The sequence below is a fragment of the Phocoena phocoena genome, chromosome 8 (assembly GCF_963924675.1).
Source record: "Phocoena phocoena chromosome 8, mPhoPho1.1, whole genome shotgun sequence".
NCBI lineage: Eukaryota > Metazoa > Chordata > Mammalia > Artiodactyla > Phocoenidae > Phocoena > Phocoena phocoena.
In genome coordinates this window covers 58142832-58166229 of record NC_089226.1, presented here as the reverse complement: position 1 = coordinate 58166229, position 23398 = coordinate 58142832, and the positions used below count along the sequence as shown (strand labels likewise).

Sequence of the window (23398 nt, the reverse complement as noted above, 5' to 3'; positions counted from 1 at the left end):
CTGTATGAGCTGTTTGTATATTTTGGAAATTAATCCCTTGTCAGTCTCATCATTTGCAAATATTTTCTCCCATTCCATAGATTGTCTTTTTGTTTTGTGTATGGCTTCCTTTGCTATGCAAAAGCTTGTAAGTTTGATTATGTCCCATTTGTTTTTGTTTTTATTTCTATTGCCTTGGGAAACTTATCTAAGAAAACATTGGTATGATTTATGTCAGAGAATTTTTTGCCTATGATCTCTTCTAGGAGTTTTATGGTGCCATATCTTATGTTTAAGTCTTTAAGCCATTTTGAGTTTATTTTTGTGTATGGTGTTAGGGACTGTTCTAATTTCACTCTTTTACGTGTAGCTATCCAATTTTCCCAGCACCACTTATTGAAGAGACTGTCTTTTCTCTATTGTATGTTCTTGCCTCCTTTGTTGTAGATTAATTGACCATAAGTGAGTGGGTTTATTTCTGGGCTTTCTATGCTTTTCCATTGATCTATACGTCTGTTTTTGTGCCAGTACCATATTGTTTTGATTACTGTAATTTTGTAGTATAGTCTGAAGTCAGGGAGCCTGATTCCTCGAGCTCTATTTTTCTTTCTGAATATTGCTTTGGTTATTCAGAGACTTTTGTGTTTCCATACAAATTAAAAATTTTTTGCTCTAATTCTCTGAAAAATGCCATTGGTAATTTGATAGGGATTGTGTTGAATCTGTAGATTGCCTTGGGTAGTATTGTCATTTTAATGATATTGATTCTTCCAATCCAAGAACATGGTATATCTTTCCATCTGATTGTGTCGTCTTCAGTTTCTTTCATCAGCATTTTACCGTCTTCAGAGTATAGGTCTTGTGCCTCCTTACGTAGGTTTATTCCTAGGTATTTTATTCTTTCTGATGTGATGGTAAATGGGATTGTTTCCTTAATTTCTCTTTCTGGTATTTCGTTGTTAGTGTATGGAAATGCAACAGATTTCTGTGTGTTAATTTTCTGCACCTTTACCAAATTCATTGATTAGCTCTAGTAGTTTTCTGCTAGTGTCTTTAGGATTTTCTGTGTATAGTATCATGTCATCTGCAAACAGTGACAGTTTTACTTCTTCTTTTCCAATTTGGATTCCTTTTACTTCTTTTTCTTCTCTGCTTGCTATGGCTAGGACTTCCAAAACTATGTTAAATAAAAGTGGTGAGAATGGACATCCTTGTCTTGTTCCTGATCTTAGAGGAAATGCTTTCAGCTTTTCACCATTGAGTGTGATGTTAGCTGTGGGTTTGTCATATATGGCGTTTATTATGTTGAGGTGTGTTCTTTCTCTGCCCACTTTCTGGAGAGTTTTTACCATAAATGGATGTTGAATTTTATCAAAAGCTCTTTCTTCAGCTATTGAGATGATCATATGGTTTTTATTCTTCAATTTGTTAATGTGGTGTATCATACTGATTGATTTGCAGATATTGAAAATTCCTTGCATCCTGGGATAAAGCCCACTTGATCGTGGTGCGTGATCCTTTTAATGTATTGTTGGAGTTGGTTTGCTAGCATTTCATTGAGGATTTTTGCATCGATGTTCATCAGTGATACTGGCCTGTAATTTTCCTTATTTTGTGATATTTTTGTCTGGTTGTTTTTAGTATCTTTTTAGTTATTTTTATTTATTTTTTAACATCTTTATTAGAGTATAATTGTTTTACAATGGTGTGTTAGTTTCTGCTTTATAACAAAGTGAATCAGCTATACATATACATATGTTCCCATATCTCCTCCCTCTTGCGTCTCCCTCCCACTCTTTATCTGGTTTTGATATCAGGGTGATGGTGGCCTCATAGAATGAGTTCAGAAGTGTTTCTTCCTCTGCAACGTTTTGGAATAGTTTCAGAAGGATAGGTGTTAACTCTTCTCTAAACATTTGGTAGAATTCACCTGTGAAGCTGTCTGGTCCTGGACTTTGGTTTGTTGGGAGTTTTAAAACTACTGATTCAGTTTCAGTACTGGTGCTGGTAATTGGCCTGTTCATATTTTCTGTTTCTTTCTAGGTCCATAGATGGACCTAAAGATTACCATACTAAGTAAAGTAAGCCAGACAAAGACAAATATCACATGATATTGCTTATATGTGGAATCTAAAAAAATGATATAAGTGATGAACTTATTTACAAAATAGAAATAGACTCACAGACATAGAAAACAAGCTTATGGTTACCAAAGGGGAAAGGGGAGGAGGGATAAATTAGGAATTTGGGATTAACACATCTAAACTACTATATATAAAATAGATAACCAACAGGAGCCTACTGTATAGCACAGAGAACTATACTCAATATCTTGTAATAATCTATAAGGGAAAAGAATCTGAAAAAGAACATATATATATACACATATATACTGTATGTGAATCACTTCACTGTACACATGAAATTAACACAACATTGTAAATCAGCTGTACTTCAATTTAAAAGATCTTCAGAGGCAGACCTGTATTCGAATCCTGCCTGTGCCACTTTATGTAACCTCAGGCAAGTTACACATTCTCTGCCTCAGTTTCCCTCATCTATAAAATGGAGATTATAGTACCTATTCATCGTGAGGATTGAAGGAGACAAGTACACCTCAGTTCTTATCACAGTGCTTGGCCAGTGGTAAATGGTCAGTATGTTACTAATGACAATGATAGTAGTCATTAACATAAAGAATCTTCCCTGTAGTGAATCTTGTGAGAGATACTGAGTGCAACACCAGGAACCCAGGTTGGAGAAAGCTGTTAGAAAAACAGTTGAAGAAGTGTGCAAGAAAGAAACAAAATTATAAACTAGCTATGTACCAAGCCACAGTCAGTCCTATTTAGAAATAGCTACCTACTAAGCGTTTCTGGGGCTCCACAGACACACCACTTTCCCTGAACTGCTCTCACCTGCCTGAAGACAGATGCTCCAAAAGGAACTCAATTGTTAGAAATCCCCTCTTCAAGAGTTTCACCAACCAAGGAAGACTGACCCTTACCACAGGAGAAGAGACTACAAGTGGACACCACACCTAGATAAACTGTCACCATCACATCTCCCACCTATGGGCTATACTCTAAGGGCCCATTTATCATTCCTAGGAATCTAAGAGGGCTACATCCCCCCGTTCCCTCTTAAGATGATATTTCATCCCAAGTTCTAAGCCACCTCAGGGAGTTATTCATTTTCCTCTGGGTATCTCCCATGTATACATGATGTATACATGTCACTAAGCTTGTGGGTTTCCTTTTGTTAATATGTCTTTTATTACACAGGTTTCAGCTAAGAACTCAGAAGGGTAGGGGGAAAGTACTTTTTCTTCCCTACATGACAGTAATTTAGTAGGAGGGTTTCCAGAGTCCTGATGCATTCAGCGGAAATACTGGGGATGTGACCAGGTGCTCATGGAGGCTCTTCAGGAAGCCGAACATCAGCACACCAGAACCTTTTCCTTGGGGCCCACAGAGCTCTGGGAGGCAGAAACCCTGACGTGCATGGTGCAGGGAGGGGGCGGAGGCAGCATAGTGTCTAAGCGCCTAGTCCTTGACTTGTGTGGCTTTTTTGTGAGCAAGGCACACGCCCTAGCTCCCGTTGAGGAACCTGAGCCAAGTCGCCTGGAATGTTCTCTTTGCAGAAGTCACTCATCAGTGCAGCCTTAGCTCATGCTAGTCCTTCTGCTGGGAAATGCTTCTCCTCACTAGACTCTGCCTATAAAAAAATTCTACCTGTCCTCCAAAGTACAACTCAAAGGAGGCCTTCTTATTCATTTATCCAAAAATATTTGCTGAATGCCTACTTATTTGAAACAGACCTTTTTCTGGGGATACCAAGAGGTATAAGGAGTGCAGGCAGCCAGGCAAATAAACAAATAGTGAAATTCAGTGAGATGGGGGCTACAATAGAGGCATTTACAAAGTATAGGGGGGTCTTAAAGCATTCACCCTGCAGGGAAGGCCACTGGCCACAATTAAATGAATAAAGTAATGTCAAGAAAAGTGTTAGGAAGAAAACAAAGTTGGCTAATGTGAACGAAAGTGGCTGGAAGTTTGGGTGTCAGAGAAGGCCTCTGAAGCGGCACTGAGCCGAGAGTGGAATGGTGAGACCAGCAGCAGCGAACGCAAAAGGCCTGAAGAGTGGGACCCATGTTGGTTTTGAGGAATATAAAGAATGTCTTGTGTCTGGAATGCAGTGAGAGGGGAGCCAAGATGAGATTACACATAAATAAAATATTATACTCTGCCTTTTTCACTCACTATTACAAAGTAAGAATGTTCTTGGTTGTGAAAAATGATTTGTAAACATCTTTAATGACTGTATTAAAACATTTTTAATGGCTGTATTAAAAAATCATATTTTAAAGTTATTTTCTGTTTTAAAAATATCATCACATGAGGTACACTCCTGATACAGAGACACCCCCTGCTCAGCCTTCAGCAGAAGTCAGTAGGCAGAAGGGCATATGGGGGTCAGGCACCACCTGCAGGTGTCCTCACTGCCACTTCTGGGCCCCCGTGGTCAAGGCTCAAGTAGCAAAAGCCCCAATGACCAAACCCTGGAGACTGTTGATATGTCCTGTTCCCAAGAGAAAGTGTCTGAGCTCTAGAAACTTCTCTCTCCAGCCTCCTTGCCCCCTCCTTTCTCTTGTTCATTCTACTGTGACTCATGGCTTGAGGAGAAACTGTAAGTTCTCAGATGTCCCCTGCTAGAGACCACTTCCTTGTCTTCCGTTTGCAAGGAATAGGCAATGCTGACAAAGTCCCTCCTCCAGAAGCTTTGCTCTCCTTTCTCCTCTCTTACCATAGCTTTTGGCTTCTGGCTTCTCTGGAAAGCCAAAGGACTCCTCCAGCTTCTCTCTGCCAACATTTTAGTCTTCAGGGCTTGAGCTGCAAGGTCTGCGGAATTCCTGTCCATACTCGTGTATCCACTTGTTGGCCACTGGGGGAAATGGGGAGGAAGAAGAGCAGGCTCAGCGGAGCAGACAGTAGCGATGCTCGCTCACAGGGCCATTAAATTCCACACCCTTGGCAACTCACTTGCCTCACCCCGGTCCCAGCCCTACTATGGACTACAAGACATTGCTTCAGCGGCAGTAAAGAGCAAAAAGGACAGTGGCACCTGGAAAAAGTCCCTGACAGGTCCTGCTACTACAGACTAATTTTCAAACCCGTGGGTACTGTGGTCACTTACCCTTCACGTAGCTCCTAAAAGCCCACCTCCCCCAGGGAACCATTCCAGGGTAATGAGAGAAAAGGGATGGATTCTCCTGGCAAAGTCCACCTCAGCACAAGAGTCCCTCTTCTATTTCTTTTTCTGTCTTCAGAGCTAAGTGCTCTTAGACACATATATGACATAAACACACCCCCTACTTACTTATCTCTTCCTTGTTTGACCATCTCCTCATGGGGAAGCACCTGATGGTTCTCTCCTTAGGATAGAGGACTGGGACTTAGCAACAATTATTCCTTAGCTGTGCTCAGGAATCAAGGCCCATCTGGTAAGGCCAATAAACTTTTACTGACACCTGCTCTATGAAAAAAGCCTGGCCTTATGGGCTCCCAATGTACTGGTGGCAACTAATCCAGAATCTGATCACCTCAATATAATGTGGCACTGTTAAGCTTTTGGAATGAAAAGGCTATGTTATTTTCCATCCATCCCCTATTTCACTTTACCCTGAACCCCTCACCCAATTCCCATGCCCAGAAAGACAGGCCTTACCCCACTTATCTCCTACCAGGACAGGACAGCCAGCATGAAGTGTGTCACCATTCCCTTCACCACTCCTATGCAGGTTCCACCAAAATAGTGCTGCATTCTGAAAACAAGCAGACCCCGCCCCAGGGGAGGTCAGCCCAGAATCTCAGTCCTTAGGAAGCACTTGACTGAGGACAAAGGCATGCATGTCATTAAACAAGAAAACTGTCCATGCAGATTGGGGGCAAGGCATGCATAAAATGCCACAAGATGGTATAAGCTGCCATTTACTCATTCACTCATGCATCCCTTATTGAGGGCCTGCTCTGCTCTAGGCCCTGAGGATGCAGAGACAGATCATGTCCAGTTGTCTCAGGGAGTTCAGTCTTGTGGGAGAGACAGACATAAAAACAAACGAGGATGAGACAGTGTGACAAGTGCTGGGGGAAAGGTGAGCACAGGGTGTCATAGGATCACTGAGGAGAGAAACTCGACAAAAAGCACAAGGTGGAACAAAATATTCCTCACACAACTAAGAACTTAACTGAGCCGCTGACTCTTCCTTAGGCACTTCCTAATAACACCCGCAGGAAGCCGGGATCATCATCCCCACCTCACCAGCAAGGAAGTTGAGACTTAGGGGCTTTAAATAATGCAACTAAGACAGAGCAAGGTCAGGACTCAAACCCAGGCATTTTGATTCCAAATCGTATATGTTCTTTTTCCCCCTGTCCCCCGCTTTTTTTCCTATACGCTTACTTTAACCTTGGCCAACCCCCTGAGTTTTGATAGATACCCAGCATTTACTCACTGAATGCTTAGGATGTGCTGGATACTGTGCTAAGTGCTATGAGACGTGATCTCAATTATTTGTCTTCATTTCATTCCTGAAGTAAGGGCTGTCATCCCTGATTGACTGATCTGACATTTGGGGGAGATATTAATTCATTAAACAAAACTCTTACCACACTGGCCGCCCTCTGTGCCTTGCTTGACATTATAACTCCTACTGCAATACGTTATGTTGACTTCTGGAGGCAAGGACTACGAGTTTTCCTCGGTACTCTCAGTGCCTCCAGCCGCCAGTGTTTACTAAAGGAATGACTGAAGGGACCACTTGTTGTCAAGGATCGAAGGGGACTCTCACCTTTGAGGAGCTCTATTGTAATGGGAAGGCACACATGTAATCATCCTCTTGTAATGTAAGTGTAAATAAAATAAAAAAGAGGCACAAGTAAATGCAGGAGTCAAAATTGAGGGATTATCTTTGATTCTGGGAATCAGGGGAGACCTCGTTTCATTCCCTCTCCCAGGAATAAGCTTGCAAGCACAGGCAGCATGAACGCTAGGGTGTTAGTTCTGCACTGCTAAAACCACCTGTTGGGGTCAGACCCCCACTCACCTTGACCACAGGCACGCTAAAGTTGCCGTAGATGAAGGCTGTGGCTCCTCCAGCTTCCACCGAGCTCAGCTGCAAGGCCAGAGGAAGAGCCAGGGTTGAAATATCCCGACTGCCCTACTCTGCCTCACATGACGTCTGATGTCATTTCTGCATAAATTCCCTCTTGTGTGCCCCTCTTTCAACTCTGGGAGAAATACTTATGGAAATACAATCACCCAATTTAGGAATTGAGAGAGCCTACTCAGTGGCATCAGTATTTGCCTGCAGGGCCACGAGAGGACAACGTTTAGAAATGCCCCCTTTCTTTACCCTTTGAGCTAACATCCTTATTGAGGGTTACCATAAGTAGATTCAAACTTCGAGGCCCTCAGGAAGAAATGAACAGTTTATGTCACAACCCAAGAAACAGACACGTCCCTGAAGTAAGTTTCATAAAATATTCTTAACTACATCAGATGCCCTCTGTTATTTTCCATTTTATTTTATTCTATTCTAGTTCAGATTTCTTAAATACTGACCAGATCCACTAACTTGATTTCACAGCCCACTAATGGATCATGACCAGTGGCTTACAAAACACTGTTTAGAATACAATGATTATATTTGAAAGCTGGGCATCACAGGAAATACTGATTGCACCTTTGGTGTGTTTCCCAGATCACTCAGACCCTCTCTAGGTAATCTCAGCTAAAGGGTTTCACCACTGGTATATTCTAGAATTATGGATGTACTTACTTAACTTGGAGAGTTTTTTCTGATTGTCAAAGAAATATGTAATAACCTAAACATTTTGAAAAATACTTTAAAATACTTAATATTATTCATCATCTTACCATCTGGAAAAAGAAAAAAGCACTGTTATGGTTTAACTGTAATAGTTAACACTTATTGAGCACTGGCCGTATGTTAGGCATCACACTAAGTCCTTACAAATATATTATCTCACTTATTCCTCACAACAAATATATCATCCTCACTATTCCTGTGAGTTAGGATTGTTATTATTTACATTCTACAGATGAGGAAACCAAGTCTCAGAGATTGAGTGGTTTACAAAAGGTCATATAACTCCTTGGTGACTGAGCCAGGACTGGAGCTGAGCCAATGCTGTCTGACTACAAAGTCCCTGCTCATAACCATTATGCTACATACACACTTGAACATTAGGTTATTTCCCACTGTTTACTATCATAAACAACACTGTGAACATCTTAATGAGTAAAATCATTTTTGTGTTTTAGATTGTTCTCTTAGGAAAGAGTCTGAGCATTAGTATTATTGGGTCAAAAGTATATGCAAATATTCAATATTTTAGATACATACTGCTAAATTATTTTCTCACCAGCAGCATGACACAGAGTGCCAGTCTTACCTCGCCCTGGCTAACTGTCTACCAGCACATTCACAGATCCCACCATATTCGCCTGTGTTACAGAGCAAGGGCTATGGGAGTTGGGATGTTAGCACTTGTTAGAGGAAACTGAACTGACGCGGCAATTCAGAACCTGGAAAAGGCAGTGGTGATTTTTAGCACATCTTGGCTCCCCCTGTAGTCCTTTGGGAAGGGCGATGAGAGCAACAATTTGCTCCTTGTGTTCAAGTAACTAACAAACTGGATGATTCTGTTCAGACCCCTGCTGTCAGCCACTGTGGGTATAAGCAAGATACAACAGAGGGAACCTGGACTTTCCTGCCGTCCTCTACCTGTGGTTTCACAGTATAGTGGGAAGGACGGATTTGTCCAACAAATTGAAAAGAGAATCGGATCTGTGTGCTATGAAGCTCATGAGCAGGGCATGGATTGTATGATTGCTGGAGGGGAGGGAAATCTTCCCTCTGTAAACCTTCCACTGTTTTGTACTGGGACTGATCTTATGTCCAGTCTGAGTAGAAAATCACTAACCTGATTTCAACTCAATCCTCCCAATACTTCTTAAAGATTATTTTCTCCCTATATAATATTACTCTATGTTCTCCATAAATCTTATCTCTTATGTTCAGAAATGTTTATGATGGTCTTAACACCAACCTGAAGATGAAAGGATTGGGCATAACCTAGCATTTCCTAGGTCCCACGATCCCATTTATGGGGTCCTATGCTTGCTTTCTGGGATACATGATAGAAACATATTGTATGAAACTTCACAGAGAGATATCCCCTTACATTATTTCATCAGATCCTCATGAGAGCCCTGTGAGGAGGCACAGAGCAAGAAAACAAGCTCGAAGAATTGATGTGATCTGTGCTGAGGCCACATGTTAAGTGGCAGAACCAGAATTAGACCAACTGACTCCAAATCCAAAACGCTTTCCATTCCACTGTGTATCAAAGGCTTAAAATCCAAACATATACACACTCTTGCATTTGTCATTTAAAATTGCTGGGCTACCCTTACCATAGTACCCTTACCATAGTAAGTGGACCTCTGTAATCAGGGAGTCAGCTACAGAAGATGCTAGGGGGATAAAGAACAGAGAGATATTGGCCCCTAGATGTCCTATTCTTTGGTTGATATCAATGCACTTCACTGCCTGTGACCTCCCATGCCAGCTTTAGTCATCAACCAGAGATGTACCAGCAGCTGATCCAAGCTGTGTCTCCTGCCCAGAGAGCTGACGTCAGCCATCCCTCTGCCTGATCAGAATGTTCAGAATGACCATGAGAGGCCAGACACCATTGGCAATGGCAGCCTTCCAGTTCTGCATAAAATTAAAACCAAGCCACATGAAGAAATATGTTGGGATTGCCAGCATTAAAACTACAGAGTGCTGGCCTCTGAGTGTCCTTTCCTGGCTACACTGTGGAGACCAGTTAACAGGACTAAGGAAAGAGGGAATGCTAGGGTGTAGGTGTCTGCTATTCTAATGAGCCTGAAACCAGGCCTTCACCTTAGGGTGTTATGTAGAGCACTTACATTTGGCATGTTTATTCCTTCATTTAACAGTAATACACCTCTTATAATTTAAGTGACAGATGCCTGAAATTATGACTTGTCCATGGAGAAGGAGGTAAACCCACATGATCTGAAGGGAAGAGGATAGGTGAGATAATAAAGACTGGGTCCGAATTCTATAGGATCAGGTCAGAAACTAGGAGAGAAGGGCAATTTGTTTTAAGGGGATATAATGTAGATTTTAGTGAAGAATTTATGAGGAGATAAGGAAGAAAATTTTCACCGCATATGAGAGAGCCACACTTACTGAATTTCTCTGTAGGCATCTCCGTTCTTCCCTCTTGTAATCTCAGCTGCTTCATTTCTCTCCTCTCTCCCCTCATAGCTCCACAACCTCACCTATAGGTCCATGCTTTTCAACACCAACTAGTCTATGGGACCTCAAAGACAGAGACACTCACATCCCCTTCCTGTGTTGTTCGGGTCCCAGGATCTCTTGGCCTTCGGTGTAACCCCACTTCCCATCCTAATCACTGACAATGACAAGGTCACATTGAGGTCTACACAATGTAAGCTCTTTGAGGGAAGGAACTGACTTGTATTGATATTTCTTTATCTCTCCTATAGTGCCTAACAAGAGTGCTGTATGAAATTCACAAACATCCTGGAGATTTTTCTGCTGTGAAATTCAGATAAAATCAGTATCTGATATTGCTTTGAAAACCATAAAATAAAAGAGATATAAATAGTCATTAAGTAAGCAGCCCTGGTCCCTCCAGAGCAAGACTCACGTAGATCATAAATGTTGCGACTCGGTTCCCAGAGTTCATTCTGTACAGTGGGCTGGTTGGTGACTGAGACAAAAATAGAACATATCATTATTTTATGCAGATGGCACCAGAGTAACAGCCAGGATGCCACCATAATACAGGGAGGAGAAAAATGGAGGAGTCACAGATGGGATATAGCCTTGAGCTATACCTAGCCAAGTATGTGCCTATCTTTGCTGGCAGGTACTCAATGTACTTTTTTCCTCTTACCACGTTATTAGATACTCATATAAGTGAACTGTATACTACTAATCAAACAAAATTGCTTGTTAATAGTGAAAGCACTATGTGAGGGGTTGATTGCACCTTCAGGTTCTTGGTGAAATAAATTAACATATAAAACATTACAGATAATTATTCTGTAAAAATACTCCAGTCATAAGCCTGGAGTTCCCAATTATTTGCCAAAGAGGCACACTTTTTTGTCATAGAAGAGTTTAATTGATATAATTTACATGTCATAAAATTCAATCATTGTAAGAGTGTTTTTCAGTGAGTTTTAGTAAAAAGAAGATGAGTCAGCAGCAATCAGCTTGAAACCAAGGCTTTCAATCTACCTAGAACGAGAACCTTTGTTCTAAACTTTCACGCGGTATTCTCTGGGGGCCCTAGAAGAGCTCTGTCTCAGAGAAATAAATAACACCCTCGTTGCCTACCCCACGAGATTGGTCACCGACCCCATGGTTACCGTAGCATGGTCAAAGTGAGGCTCATAGTGCCCTCCGATTCCGTAGTTTACCACCTGGAGATACTCTGCGTAGGGAGGCTGGACGTCAAGGCCTGTAAGGGAGGCAATGCGATGGTCGAGGGTCACCAGCACTGGGTCAACGGTGTCCTTTAGCCAGGCACTAAAACACACCACAGGTTGCAGCATCAGTGATCTGATGCCAGAAATGACTAAATATCTGTGAATGAATGATGTCAACTGCCAGAAGGAAGGAAGGAAGGAAGGCAAGGAGGACAGGAAGACAGACACGAATACCTAATTACCTACTCACTCCTCCTGTTAAGTCGGCCCAGTCCATTTTGTGCTCTATCTTAACATTCACACATTCATTCAACAAACATTCTCTGAGGCCTACTGTATGCCAGACCCTGTGCTAGGTGTGTGAAGAGTGAAGGTTCACGTCACCAGGCACTGGGATACAAAGAGAAAGAAGACAAAACCCTGTCTTTAAGAATGCTATGTTTAGAGACATCTCAATGGAGGAAGCTGGGTGCAATGGAAAAAGCTTTGGATTCAGAGGAGTAAGACCAGTCCCGGATCCTCGGCTTGACCCTTGGCCAGGCCCTTAACCTTGCACCTCTCTTAAGGTTCAGTGTATTCGTCTATAATATGGGGATGGTAATAATATCTGCTACACAGACTCAGGAAGATTGTGACAGACGATGCTCATGAAGATGCTTTGTAAGCTGTATGTTACTGATTGCTGTAAAACACAGAAAAATCTCTGCTCTTTTGCTCTACTTCAGGACAAACCAGGATAGGTCAAAGGCCAAAGAGCAAAGTTCAGTCTCTTTTCCTGAATGTCTTATTGAGGTTCTGATAAAGTGGAGGATTTGGCATCAGAATGTGGTCCCTGGGAAGTGAGGAAGTGCTCCCCAAGCAAAGCCAGTGAGCCTCCTGGAGAGATGATGAAGGCTCTTAAGGGAAGCACCTTGGCATGTCTGGGAAGACCACTTCCTTGGTCTATAGATGATGGATTAATTTGTTCATTCTTTTGTATGGAGTGCACGCATAGTGCTGTGCTGTGGGCTCTAAGGTTTACAAAGATACCCAAGACAAAGCTGTTGTGTTCAAAGAGCTCATGAGAGGAGACACACAAATATACACAAATACAACTGAGCACAAATCAAGGTAGAGTTAAAAATAAGAACCAGCCCTTAAAGTAAAGTTCTGGGGAGTACAGAGGAAGATGTTAATTCTGACTGGGGCACTGAGGTAAGATGGACATGTAGGCCAAATTTTGAAGGGTGCATAAAATTTCAATAGATGGAAAAGACATAGCGATATTCCAGGCTGAAGAAATAGCATAAGCACAGACATGGTGGGGTGATATACTACAGTGTGTGTCAGCACGAAAGCATTTAGTCTGTTAGAGAAGTAATGGGAAATAATGCTAGCAAAGTAGGCTCAGGGCATGTTGTAGAAAGCTGAGGACACTGTGGTCGGGAACCTGGTCTTTGTGGATAGTGATTTGGAGTGCATAGGTGACCTTTGAGGGACCAGTTCCAGTGAAGTTGTGAGGACAGAACCAAAATTCAAATGGGTGCACTGTGGGGGAGGGTGGGTAGTGAGAGGAGGCAATGAGGGTCTCAGTTTCTTTACCTGAAAAGTAAAGAGAATATCACCTACTCCCCTAAAAGCAATGACTCTAAACAGAAGGTGGAATTTTCTCCTTGACACTACAGTATCAGAAAGGTTAGCAAAGCAACGAAGCTGAGGTTAGACGGGCCTTTCAAAACTTAGAAAATAACTTCTAATGTAAAAGGTCCCCAAAACGTACCAGACCAAACAAGTTAAGCCAGATGATTCTGAATCCAAGCTTTCATCACTCACCTCGCTTCCCAGACAACAAAACCATCCACCCAGCTTGAGGTCTGGCCTCTCCCCAAGGATGTCATCACCATCTCCCATGGCTCCGGTGGGGACCCTCCTCTTACGGTATCCTGTCCTTACAGCACAGACCAAGGGCTACAGTGGAGGGGGAGCAGGGATGGAGGGGAGGGAATACGGCTGGGCTCTCAACCACAGAAGGGATCAGATCCAGAGATTCTGGCCATCCCTCTTGCCTGAGTGGTGGCAAGTCATGCTTTGAATATGAGTCAGGAGGTAAAGTCAAATTCCAAATAGAGACAGGACTTGTTCCCTGGAAAAGCAATCCTGGTTAGGAGAACAACTACACACTTAATTTTTGGTCTAGGGCATAGGAGCTTTTTCAAGTCTTTCCCTAATGGCCTCCTAGTTAAGTTCTCAGACCATGTAACCACCTGAGAAAGGCCCTTGGGTAAGGGGAGTGGAAATTGCTCCCTCTCCACAAGAATGTACAGATGTAAACGTGAACTACTGTGGCGTCTCTAATGGCACCTGAATGGGTGTTGCTGACCTTCAGTCACCTGTGCCACAGGCCCAAGGGTGGCCAGCAGGCATGACCAGAGTCCCTGCCAAGAAAGGACCCCTCTTACCTTTTGCTGATGCGGTACTCCACTGGTAACTGCTTTTCGCCTGATGCCACCACAGATCTCTGTAGCTGGTGTGAAGGATGTAAGAGAAAGTCCAAGTGGTTATGATGCAAAGGGAAGGGCTCTCACTTCCATAGACACGCTCCTCTCTTAGCATAAGCCTAACAATCACCCATTTCTCCTTAATTAAAGGATATTTTGTACATGCTACTAATTTAGTGATAGTTATCAATCGTAAGTGACATAAAAGTTCAGAGTTGAAAATAACCTTTAGCTTCATATCTGGTAAATAGTAAAAACTGAAAAAGGTCTGAAAAAGTAGAACTGAAATACAAGTGATTTTGAATCCCGTTTGCATCTGCAAGACTGTGAGTTCTGTAAGAACAAGGACTGTTTCTTATTCATCTTTATATCCCAGTGTTTGGGGCAGGGCCTGACTGATGGTAAGTTAAATTAAATGAACACCTCCAATGACAGGACACTTTCTATCCTCAGAGGCAGCCCGCTACTTCTGAACAATTCTGATAAAAGCCCTTCCTTACAGAGAATCAAAATCTGTTTTGTTTGCAGCTGCCTTGGTTATGGGGAAAAAACAACCAAACAGGTTGGAAGTCACTAATTTAACTGAATGTCTCTATTTTGTTCTGAATGTCTAGATATAGATTTTAAATTATTTTTAAATAAAGTGGCCTCTAATTGCAAAAGTACTGTACCAGGGACAGAAAGAGAAATATTATTTACATAAGGATGTCTACTTCTGCATTTGTCATCAGAATGTGAGCTCCGTGAGGGCAAGGACTTGGTCTTTTTTCAGTGCTGTATCCCCAGGATGCAGAGAAGGCCTGGCAGGGAGTAGGTGCTCAATATTGGTGAAATGTACCCAGGAGTGAATGAACCAGAGTCCTGTGGCTAAAGGCACAGCCCTGGCACTTCACATGCAGTCACAGCAGAGCACGGAGCAACAAAGGGCATGTGACAGAAACCCTTTCCCTTCTCAGAGGCTTCTACAATATTATTATTCCTGCTGCTAAACCAGGTAGACAACCTTGGAAAAGGCTCTTCCCTTGCTTGGACCCATTTCCCCAGCTATAAAATGCAGCATGGGAACAATACATTCTTGTAGTCCTTCTCAGCCTCTCCCTCTACAATACTAGGATGCAGGGAATCGGTAGGTGACTGATGTCTCTTTCTAGTCCTCTAGCCAGCATCCTCTCCTGAGCCATTCATAGAGGAGTGAGGAGAGATTCGTAGAGAGATAGTCCCTTCTGTTCTTTTCAGACAACATCAGTGGTTTAAAAACAAATCCTAGGGAATCTCCACTCCACCCTGCCCGCCCCCTCCGTTAAAGAGCCACACTGCATTTAATTCCTTTAAGAATTATTTACTGTGCACCTACAAGTCATTCATTTGGGGGGAAGATACTTATTGGTCGTTCTCTGTGCTAAGCACTGTGCTATGCATTGTAAATACAACATAGGAAACCAGACATAAGGCATCCAATGGGGCCCTAATGGACAAGTACAGGGTGCTATGGAAATACGGAGAAGGAGCATCTAGCCCATTCTTATGAAGGACAGGAAGGCTTCCCAGGATGCCCAAAAGACAACTGGAATCACACAGGTGGAAAGAGACCAAGGGAAGAGGGGTTCAAGCAGAGAGAAGAGTGTGTGGGGAGCCAGTGAGAGCACTGCCTGTTCATGGAGATGCAAGTTGTTTAGGGTGGCTAGGGTGTCAGTATAATGGGAACATGCTGCAGAGGGAGTGGCAGCAGCCAGGCCAAGGAGCTCTGTAATCATTTGAAAGCAAAAGTGACCCATCAGGGCTTCCCTGGTGGCGCAGTGGTTGAGAGTCCGCCTGCCGATGCAGGGGACGCGGGTTCGTGCCCCGGTCCGGGAAGATCCCACATGCCGCGGAGCGGCTGGGCCTGTGAGCCATGGCCGCTGAGTCTGCGCGTCTGGAGCCTGTGCTCCGCAGCGGGAGAGGCCACAGCAGTGAGACACCCGCATACCGCAAAAGAAAAAAAGTGACCCATTAAAGAGTTTAAGCGAGGGCTTGACTCAGTCAGATGTGACCCTTTGCAAATTGCTCTGGCTACAACGGCCTAATATGGAGCCAGGCATTTCAAGGACAACATATGATCCCTGCTAGTTTACAGTCTAGCTGGGGGGACAGGATGCTAACCCATGAAACTGATCGTGATTCCAGACAACACGTAAATGGCAGAATAAATGAAAGTACCAAACAGGTGGAGACAAAAACTGAGTTCAGAGGAGGGAGGTTACTGTATGTTGCCCCAAAAAGTGCTCTGAAAAAATGTTCCTCCTGAAAGAATCTATGAAAGTGGGCCAGAGTGGTCAGGGATAGGGGCCAAGAGAGGCATAGGGTTTCAGCTGAGTCTTCAAGGATGCGTAGGATGCAGATGGGGGAGGAGTGATGAGAGAGCAGAGAAACGCTTCTTTGAGAAACACACAGTGAAGAGGAGTAGAGAAATTCAACACAAGCCATTGAGGTGGCTGCCATCCCATGGGGCAGCCGCTACCACACACACCCCGGGCTTATTCCTGGGTGAGCCAAAGACCAGACAGGGATCAGCAACCCCAGCGAGACGCTTCTGGAGGAAGGGAGGGTGGCAAGATCTGTGCGTGCCAAACAGATGACCTGGCTACAAGGGATTAAATGAACATCTCCGAGTGGGCCGCCTGTCCTGTTACCACAGCAACAGAGTTGTCCTGAGGAAAAAGGAGCTTCGGCCAAACGCTCCCGCTGGCTCACTGAGAAGCCAAAGCTATTGAAAATACATCGTTCCAATTCACCAGGGAGGGGAGCTTAATCGCTTCAAAAACCTTCTGTACAAAGATTCCAGATTTCTCTGAAGGGCTTTTAGATGAAATTATTATTGCTGTATTTCTCCCTCCAATCCACGTCTGCTGTCAGAGACTTCCTCAAAATCTGCAGACCTGATCAGGGCACTCTCCTGTTTCAAACTGTCCCACAGCTCCCCGCCTGCCTTCGAGATAAAATCCAAACTCCCCAGCTTGGTACTTCCAGCGCTTCTAATTGTGTCTCACGTTGCAGTCTTATCTCCCATCACCTCGCACCCCCTCCCTTGCACACTTCAGCCCCTGAGCTTCCCCCCACTCTCTGGACACACCACACAGCAGGCCCGTGCACAGATTGTCTGTCTCCTTGGAATACTCTTTGCCACCTTTCACTCTGATGAATCTCAGGTCCACAGAGAAGCCTTCTCTGTTTCCAACTCTCCCCCTTCCCCCATTTGCTCTTCACCCGACTGCCTTTCCCTGCCTTTCCCTCGGAGGAAGTTTCGCCTTTTTAGGCTGCCGTAGCACAACTCCCTCACACACCTCTATTACAGCACGTATCACAGTGCATTGTTAATATGTTTTCCCCATTCTGCAGGAAGCTCCTAAATGGGAGCAAGCAATACTTAACCTCCTCGTAACAGCCCAAGCACCCGGTACAGCGTCTGGCACACAGCAGGTGAGCGACGGCCTGGCTGCCGGGGTGAATAGCACACCGTGAAGGCCACAATGTCTGCTTTGACACAGTAGTTCTGAGACCATCTTAATGTACCATTTGTAAAGAGGCAACATGCTTATAGTGGTGAGGTCGACTGCATGATTTTTCTAAATATTTGCCACACTTCCTGACGGACTAAACTCCCCTCCGCATCAACATCAAGCTTGGTGCAGAGTCTTCTCCATGGGAGAATAAGATATACTCGCCCTGCTGACTGCAGTGTTAGCTGTACGCTGTGCCTTAGCCAGGGAAACGTGGATGGAAGTAATGCCTGGTGCTTCCAAGAAGGCTTTAAGAACCAGCTAGTAGTTTGCCATCTCTGCCTTTTTCCTCTCGCATGAGACGGCAGTGTTCCAAAAAGAGGCTGCTCTGTTGGGCTGGGTCCCAGAGGAAGACAGCACGGGGCAGAGCTGCAGCCAGCCCAAGACAGACAGGAGGATGAAGCCAACCTCTACTGATGTTATAGACCTCTTCCACGTATATGGAATGACTGATATTGGGGGAGGGGGGTTCCTTTAATTTTTTTAGGTTAAATTTATATACGATGATATGCACAGATCTCAGGAGTACCGTTTGCTGAGTTTTGACAAAGGCATCCAGCCATGCACTCCACATCCCTAACCAGACATTGACAGCACATTTCCAATACCCCAGAAAATCCCCTTGTATCCTTTCTCAGCCAGTCCTCTCCCTCCAGAGGCAACCACTACTGTGATTTTTTTCACCATTGATTAGTTTTATGGAATGGCTGGTATTTTGAACTCCTGAACAGATGAAGTATCTAGTTGTTCAGGCTGCCTATTCTCACACTTCTGAACACCAGTCATATAAAGAAACAAAGGGAAGTTCTTGGCAGGCCTTGGGGACACTCACCCATGGTTCTGCAAGGCCTCTGATTTTCTGAGCCTCAGTGTCACTGACAAAGTCATGGTAGAGAACAACATAGGGTTCCAGGTGGATGACCTCTTTCCGGACAGGCTGGAGCAGCAGGTAGGGACTGGAACTGGTCTCATAGGAGCAGTAGAGACTGGGGATCTGGTAGTGAGTAGGCTGAAAGGAAAGACTAGAATCAGCTTAAGAGAAGAAGGGTCTAGGAGCAGAAACCGATTTAGGGGAACTACAGCATAAAAAACCTGGAATGCAGAAGATTCAGAATTCAGTCACTGATGCTGTCCAAGTGAGCTTCATTTATTTTTTTTTAGTGCATCAGCCTTTCCCCTCACATCGTCCCAATTCTACCTTTTCTCCCTCTATCCAAGCCTGTTCCGTTTTTCATTCCCTGAGAAATCCTACCTGGGAACCCAGGGTCTGACATAACTCCTCATAGGTGTCCCTGGTCTGCAGGTGGGGTACGTTGGGCCTCTGGATGACAGCCTCAGCTACGGCCTGGTTAGGGCTCTCTGCCAAGAGCTTTTCGTATTTCAAGACATTCCTGGCCATCCTCTTATTATCTGGGCCTGGAAGAAATCGGAGCAGGGAATAACACAGGTTAACAAACAGTGGTCCCAGAGAGTGCCGCCAAGGTTTCCTATAGCTTCACTGTCACATGTGACCAGCAACTGGACACCTAAATAACTCTCTGTGTCCATGCACAGGAGGATGTAAGGCCCTCACTCCCAGGAGGGTACCTGGCAGTAAAAAAAGACTGAGTAGGGCCTGGTAGATCCGAAGGAACACTCTTAGACCAAGGAATCATGAGGATGTGGCTGTAGGATGGTGTGATGGTCAGTTTTATGTAGAGGGAAGAAGCTTCAATATTTTATCCATTCATTCACCAACTCTCCCGTGAACATCTACTATGTACCAGACACTGTGCTAGAGGCTAACCTCCCAGAGTTGAGAGTCTAATGGAGAAAAGACACATTAACTACTTACAACACAACACAACAAGGAAGTGCTATGAAACAGAAGTTCAAAGAGCCAAAGCCTATAGCAGAGAGACTGATCTATTCTTCCCTAGAGAACTGGAAGCTAATTTATTCCCAGCTCTACCACATCCTTCAAAAAATCCCTAACTGGCCTAGACATAGCAGAGCAGTATGGGACAAAGGGGTTCTAGACGTTGGTTCTAGCCTAGGTTCCTACAGGGGTCTTGTGTCTTGTTTGTGCCTGCTTTGGCTGCAGATCCCCCATGGATTGGAGCTACCCATGGCCTGCTAGCCTCTGTGCGTGATTTTCAGTGCATTTCAGAAGGAGGTGCTGACTTGTTGTAAGGCTCACAAAGCATCTTTCTCTGAGGAGCTCAATGTCCTTCTAACCACCACTGCCACCACCACCATTATTCTGGCAAAGGAGGGGACAGAAATTACCATCCTTTTTTAACCAGAGAAGAAATGAAGTTTGGGGGAATGGAAATGATGAGCCCAAAATACCAACAAAAATATTGCAAAACCATTTATGGAACCAGGAATCGCAATTTGCTGTGCCCTACTTATCCACCTATAATAGTGCACAATTTGGTTTCTCTGGGAGAGGCAGAGATTTTAATAGATAAAGCACAAAGAAATAAAGAGGGGTTGGATTATCAATTTGTACCACTAACTGCCTACGTGTTTCCAGACCATACAGCTACTTCCTTATCCTGCTGTTTGCCAAATTATCAGAAAGGAATAACATTACTAAATGGATTCATTAGAAAGTGACAGTGAAATCCTACATGAAATACTTCATAAATATTGAAACATAATAGTGATTATGTATCTTACTTTAGTATCTAACTATCTTATTAAAAGAAAACCTGGGAAGCCATCTACCACCAACATTTTAAGCAAAAATATTCAAGTAGAGCTAAGCTAGTAAATCTCCCTCCCAGTTTTACTCTGGTGAGGCGCTGCCTGAAGAGGGCTGAAGCTGAACTCTGTGGCCAACTGGGCAGGATGCTTGCATAGCAAAGTGAGCTCTGGTTTAAAGAGAATTGCTATCTTTCTATGAGCAGCCAAAGTGAACATCCCTGCTGAGTCACTCTCCTTCTTGCATACACAGCTCTCATTGATTGCACTCGTTCCCAGGTCTGCTCCCGAAACCTGGATCTTCAAATGTCCCTAAAGAAACTGGCTCCCAATCTCGGACTTGTTCTCTACTGAAGCAACACTAATATATATGACTGGATGGGGTGGAGGAGGAAGGGGACAGGTTGATATCTTTTTCTTAGCTTTCTAACTAACTTAAAAACTCGTGATCAATATGTGTAAGATTTAATCAAAAATTAGAAATGTGAAAAAAAAAATTAGAAATGTGCCTTGGATTATGAAATTAGAAAAATAAAAATAGACAGCTGTGTTTCATTTGCAAGGACTAAAGGCCAAGAGCAGAAGGGAGTTCCCAGTAAGTCAGACCTGTAGTTATCTTTTATCGTTACGTACTGTACAGAAGAAACTCTCGGGAGAGGCTGAGGGCACAGGAAATATTTCCCACCTATAAAAAAGAAAAAAAAGGAAAAGAAAGAGTTAACTGCACTAAGGATATCTCCTCTGATGAACCATGACATGGACTTTTTTAAAAACTATAAAATATTCTTACCAAGAGTAGCTAGTAAGACTCATTGAAATGAGCTGCAGACTAAAATGTAGAGGTTCTCTGTTCTAATTCAGGATTTGAGCCCTGATCCAAATCAGGTCTCCTCAGTTTCCTCATTTACAAATGACTTATTAACACCCTTACCAGGGAATGGAGAAAAATAAATGAAAGTAAACTGTCTTAAAATGCCCTCAAGTCTTTCAAAGCATGCAAAACCATGTAATTGTAGGGTGTTGTTATTTTGGTATATTTTATTATTAAAATTAATATGGAACTATAAAAACCCTACTAAAAATATAATTTGCTCTCCAGGCTCAGTACTTCTGAGAGTCCACAAAGTTAGAGGAAGGCAAAGGAAGAACTAAACCTGAACCGTTCCCACTGCATAGTAATGACTCTCCCTGCAGCCATTCAACCTTGGGCTGCATGTGGTCAAAAGTAAACAGGGGATTTCCAGACAAACCTGGGGAACAGGACCCAGGCAGGGTGGGCTGTGATCCTGCTCTGAGTGCCATGGAATGATGATGAGCTGCTAGAACTGTATTTCCCTCTGATCATTTTATTTTTGCATGTGAAAAAATTCATTTTTAATGATAAAAGTAACAATAAGAACACTATAAAACATATGAGAAATAGGGGGAAAATGTTACACTGAAACCCAGGCATTTCAAGCACTTTGGATAATATATAGTGTTTACATAGTTACAATCATATTTCTTATACATTTTCATATCCTGATTGTTTCCCTCTACAGTGTAATCAGGAGTACTTTTTATATCTTTACATAGTCTTCAGAGACAGCATTTTTTAATTATTATTTTTCATTGTGGTAAACACAAACATAAATTTACCATCTTAACCGTTTCTAAGTGTATAGTTTCAATAGTATCAATATTAAATATATTCATGGGACTTCCCTGGTGGCGCAGTGGTTGGGAGTCCACCTGCCAATGCAGGGGACACGGGTTCGAGCCCCAGTCCGGGAGGATCGCGCGTGCCACGGAGCAGCTAAGCCCGTGAGCCACAACTACTGAGTCTGTGCTCTGGACCCTGCGAGCCACAACTGCTGAGTCCGCGTGCCGCAACTACTGAAGCCTGCGCACTCTAGGGCCCGTGTTCCGCAGCGGGAGAGGCCATCACAGTGAGAAGCCCGAGCACCGCAATGAGTGGCCCCCACTCGCCGCAACTAAATAAAGCCTGCACAGCACAAGGACCCAATGCAGCCATAAATAAATAAATATTAAGTAAATAAATAAATATATTCACATTGTTGTGCAACCAATCTCCAGAGTTTTTTCATCTTGCAAAATTGAAACTCTAATCATTAAAAAACAACTGCCAATTCTCCCCTCCCCTCAGCCCCTGGTAACCATCATTCTACTTTCTGTCTCTGTAAATTTGACTATTCTAGATACCTCATATAAATGGAATCAAACAGTATTTGTCTTTTTGTGACTGGCTTATTTCACTTAGCATAATGTCCTCAAGGTTCATCTATGTTGTAGCATGTGTTAGAATTTCCTTGTTTTTAAAGACTCAGTATTATTCCATTGTATGTATACACTGCATTTTGCTTATACGTTCATCCGTTGATGGATACTTGGATAGCTTCCCACCTATTGGCTGTTGTGAACAGTGCTGCTATGAACATGGGTGTACAAGAGAGACACATTTTTTTTTTTTTTTGCGGTACGCGGGCCTCTCACTGTTGTGGCCTCTCCCGTTGCGGAGCACAGGCTCTGGACGCGCAGGCTCAGCGGCCATGGCTCACGGGCCCAGCCGCTTCGCAGCATGTGGGATCTTCCCGGACCGGGGCACGAACCCGTGTCCCCTGCATCGGCAGGCAGACTCTCAACCAGTGCGCCACCAGGGAAGCTCCATTTTTTATTTGGTTGCACCGGGTCTTAGCCGCGGCAGGTGGGCTCCTTAGTTGCAGCACGCAGGCTCTTTAGTTGTGGCATGCGATCTCTCAGTTGCAGCATGCATGTGGGATCCAGTTCCCCCACCAGGGATCGAACCCAGGCCCCCTGCATTGGGAGCTCAAGTCCCAACCACTGCGCCACCAGGGAAGCCCCAAGACAGCATTTTTAATGGCTGCATTTTATTCCATTTAGAAGCTCCATCACAGACAATCTAACCATTCTGCTATTGTTTGGGCATATAGATTGTTTCTAATTATTTAATATCATGAATTATTCTGTTCTGTACTTAACACAGGGACAGTTAAGTAATCTACTAATATAATGTCAGAGGTTAATTCAGGGTTATAGATTTTCAAACCCTTTTGAGAGGAAGAGAACTAAAATACAATTTTACATATTTTTGAAACTCAAGGGCTTTATCACAAAGTAAAA

The 23398-nt window shown here is 43.5% G+C and overlaps 1 protein-coding gene across 1 annotated transcript in view; it reads right to left on the bottom strand.

The window, feature by feature from the left end:
• Positions 1 to 4295: 4295 nt before the first annotated feature.
• The window catches only part of P4HA3 (prolyl 4-hydroxylase subunit alpha 3), a 34339-nt gene continuing 15236 nt past the window's right edge, over positions 4296 to 23398 (bottom strand). Inside the window, exons 5-13 of the mRNA XM_065882326.1 lie at positions 20891 to 20942; positions 18822 to 18985; positions 18402 to 18578; positions 13995 to 14059; positions 11497 to 11656; positions 10770 to 10832; positions 7085 to 7153; positions 5707 to 5803; positions 4296 to 4923 (exon numbers count right to left, since the gene is read on the bottom strand). Of these exons, the coding sequence (XP_065738398.1) occupies positions 4853 to 4923; positions 5707 to 5803; positions 7085 to 7153; positions 10770 to 10832; positions 11497 to 11656; positions 13995 to 14059; positions 18402 to 18578; positions 18822 to 18985; positions 20891 to 20942 (918 nt within the window). The 3' untranslated portion in view covers positions 4296 to 4852. The remainder of the gene's footprint in view (positions 4924 to 5706; positions 5804 to 7084; positions 7154 to 10769; positions 10833 to 11496; positions 11657 to 13994; positions 14060 to 18401; positions 18579 to 18821; positions 18986 to 20890; positions 20943 to 23398) is intronic.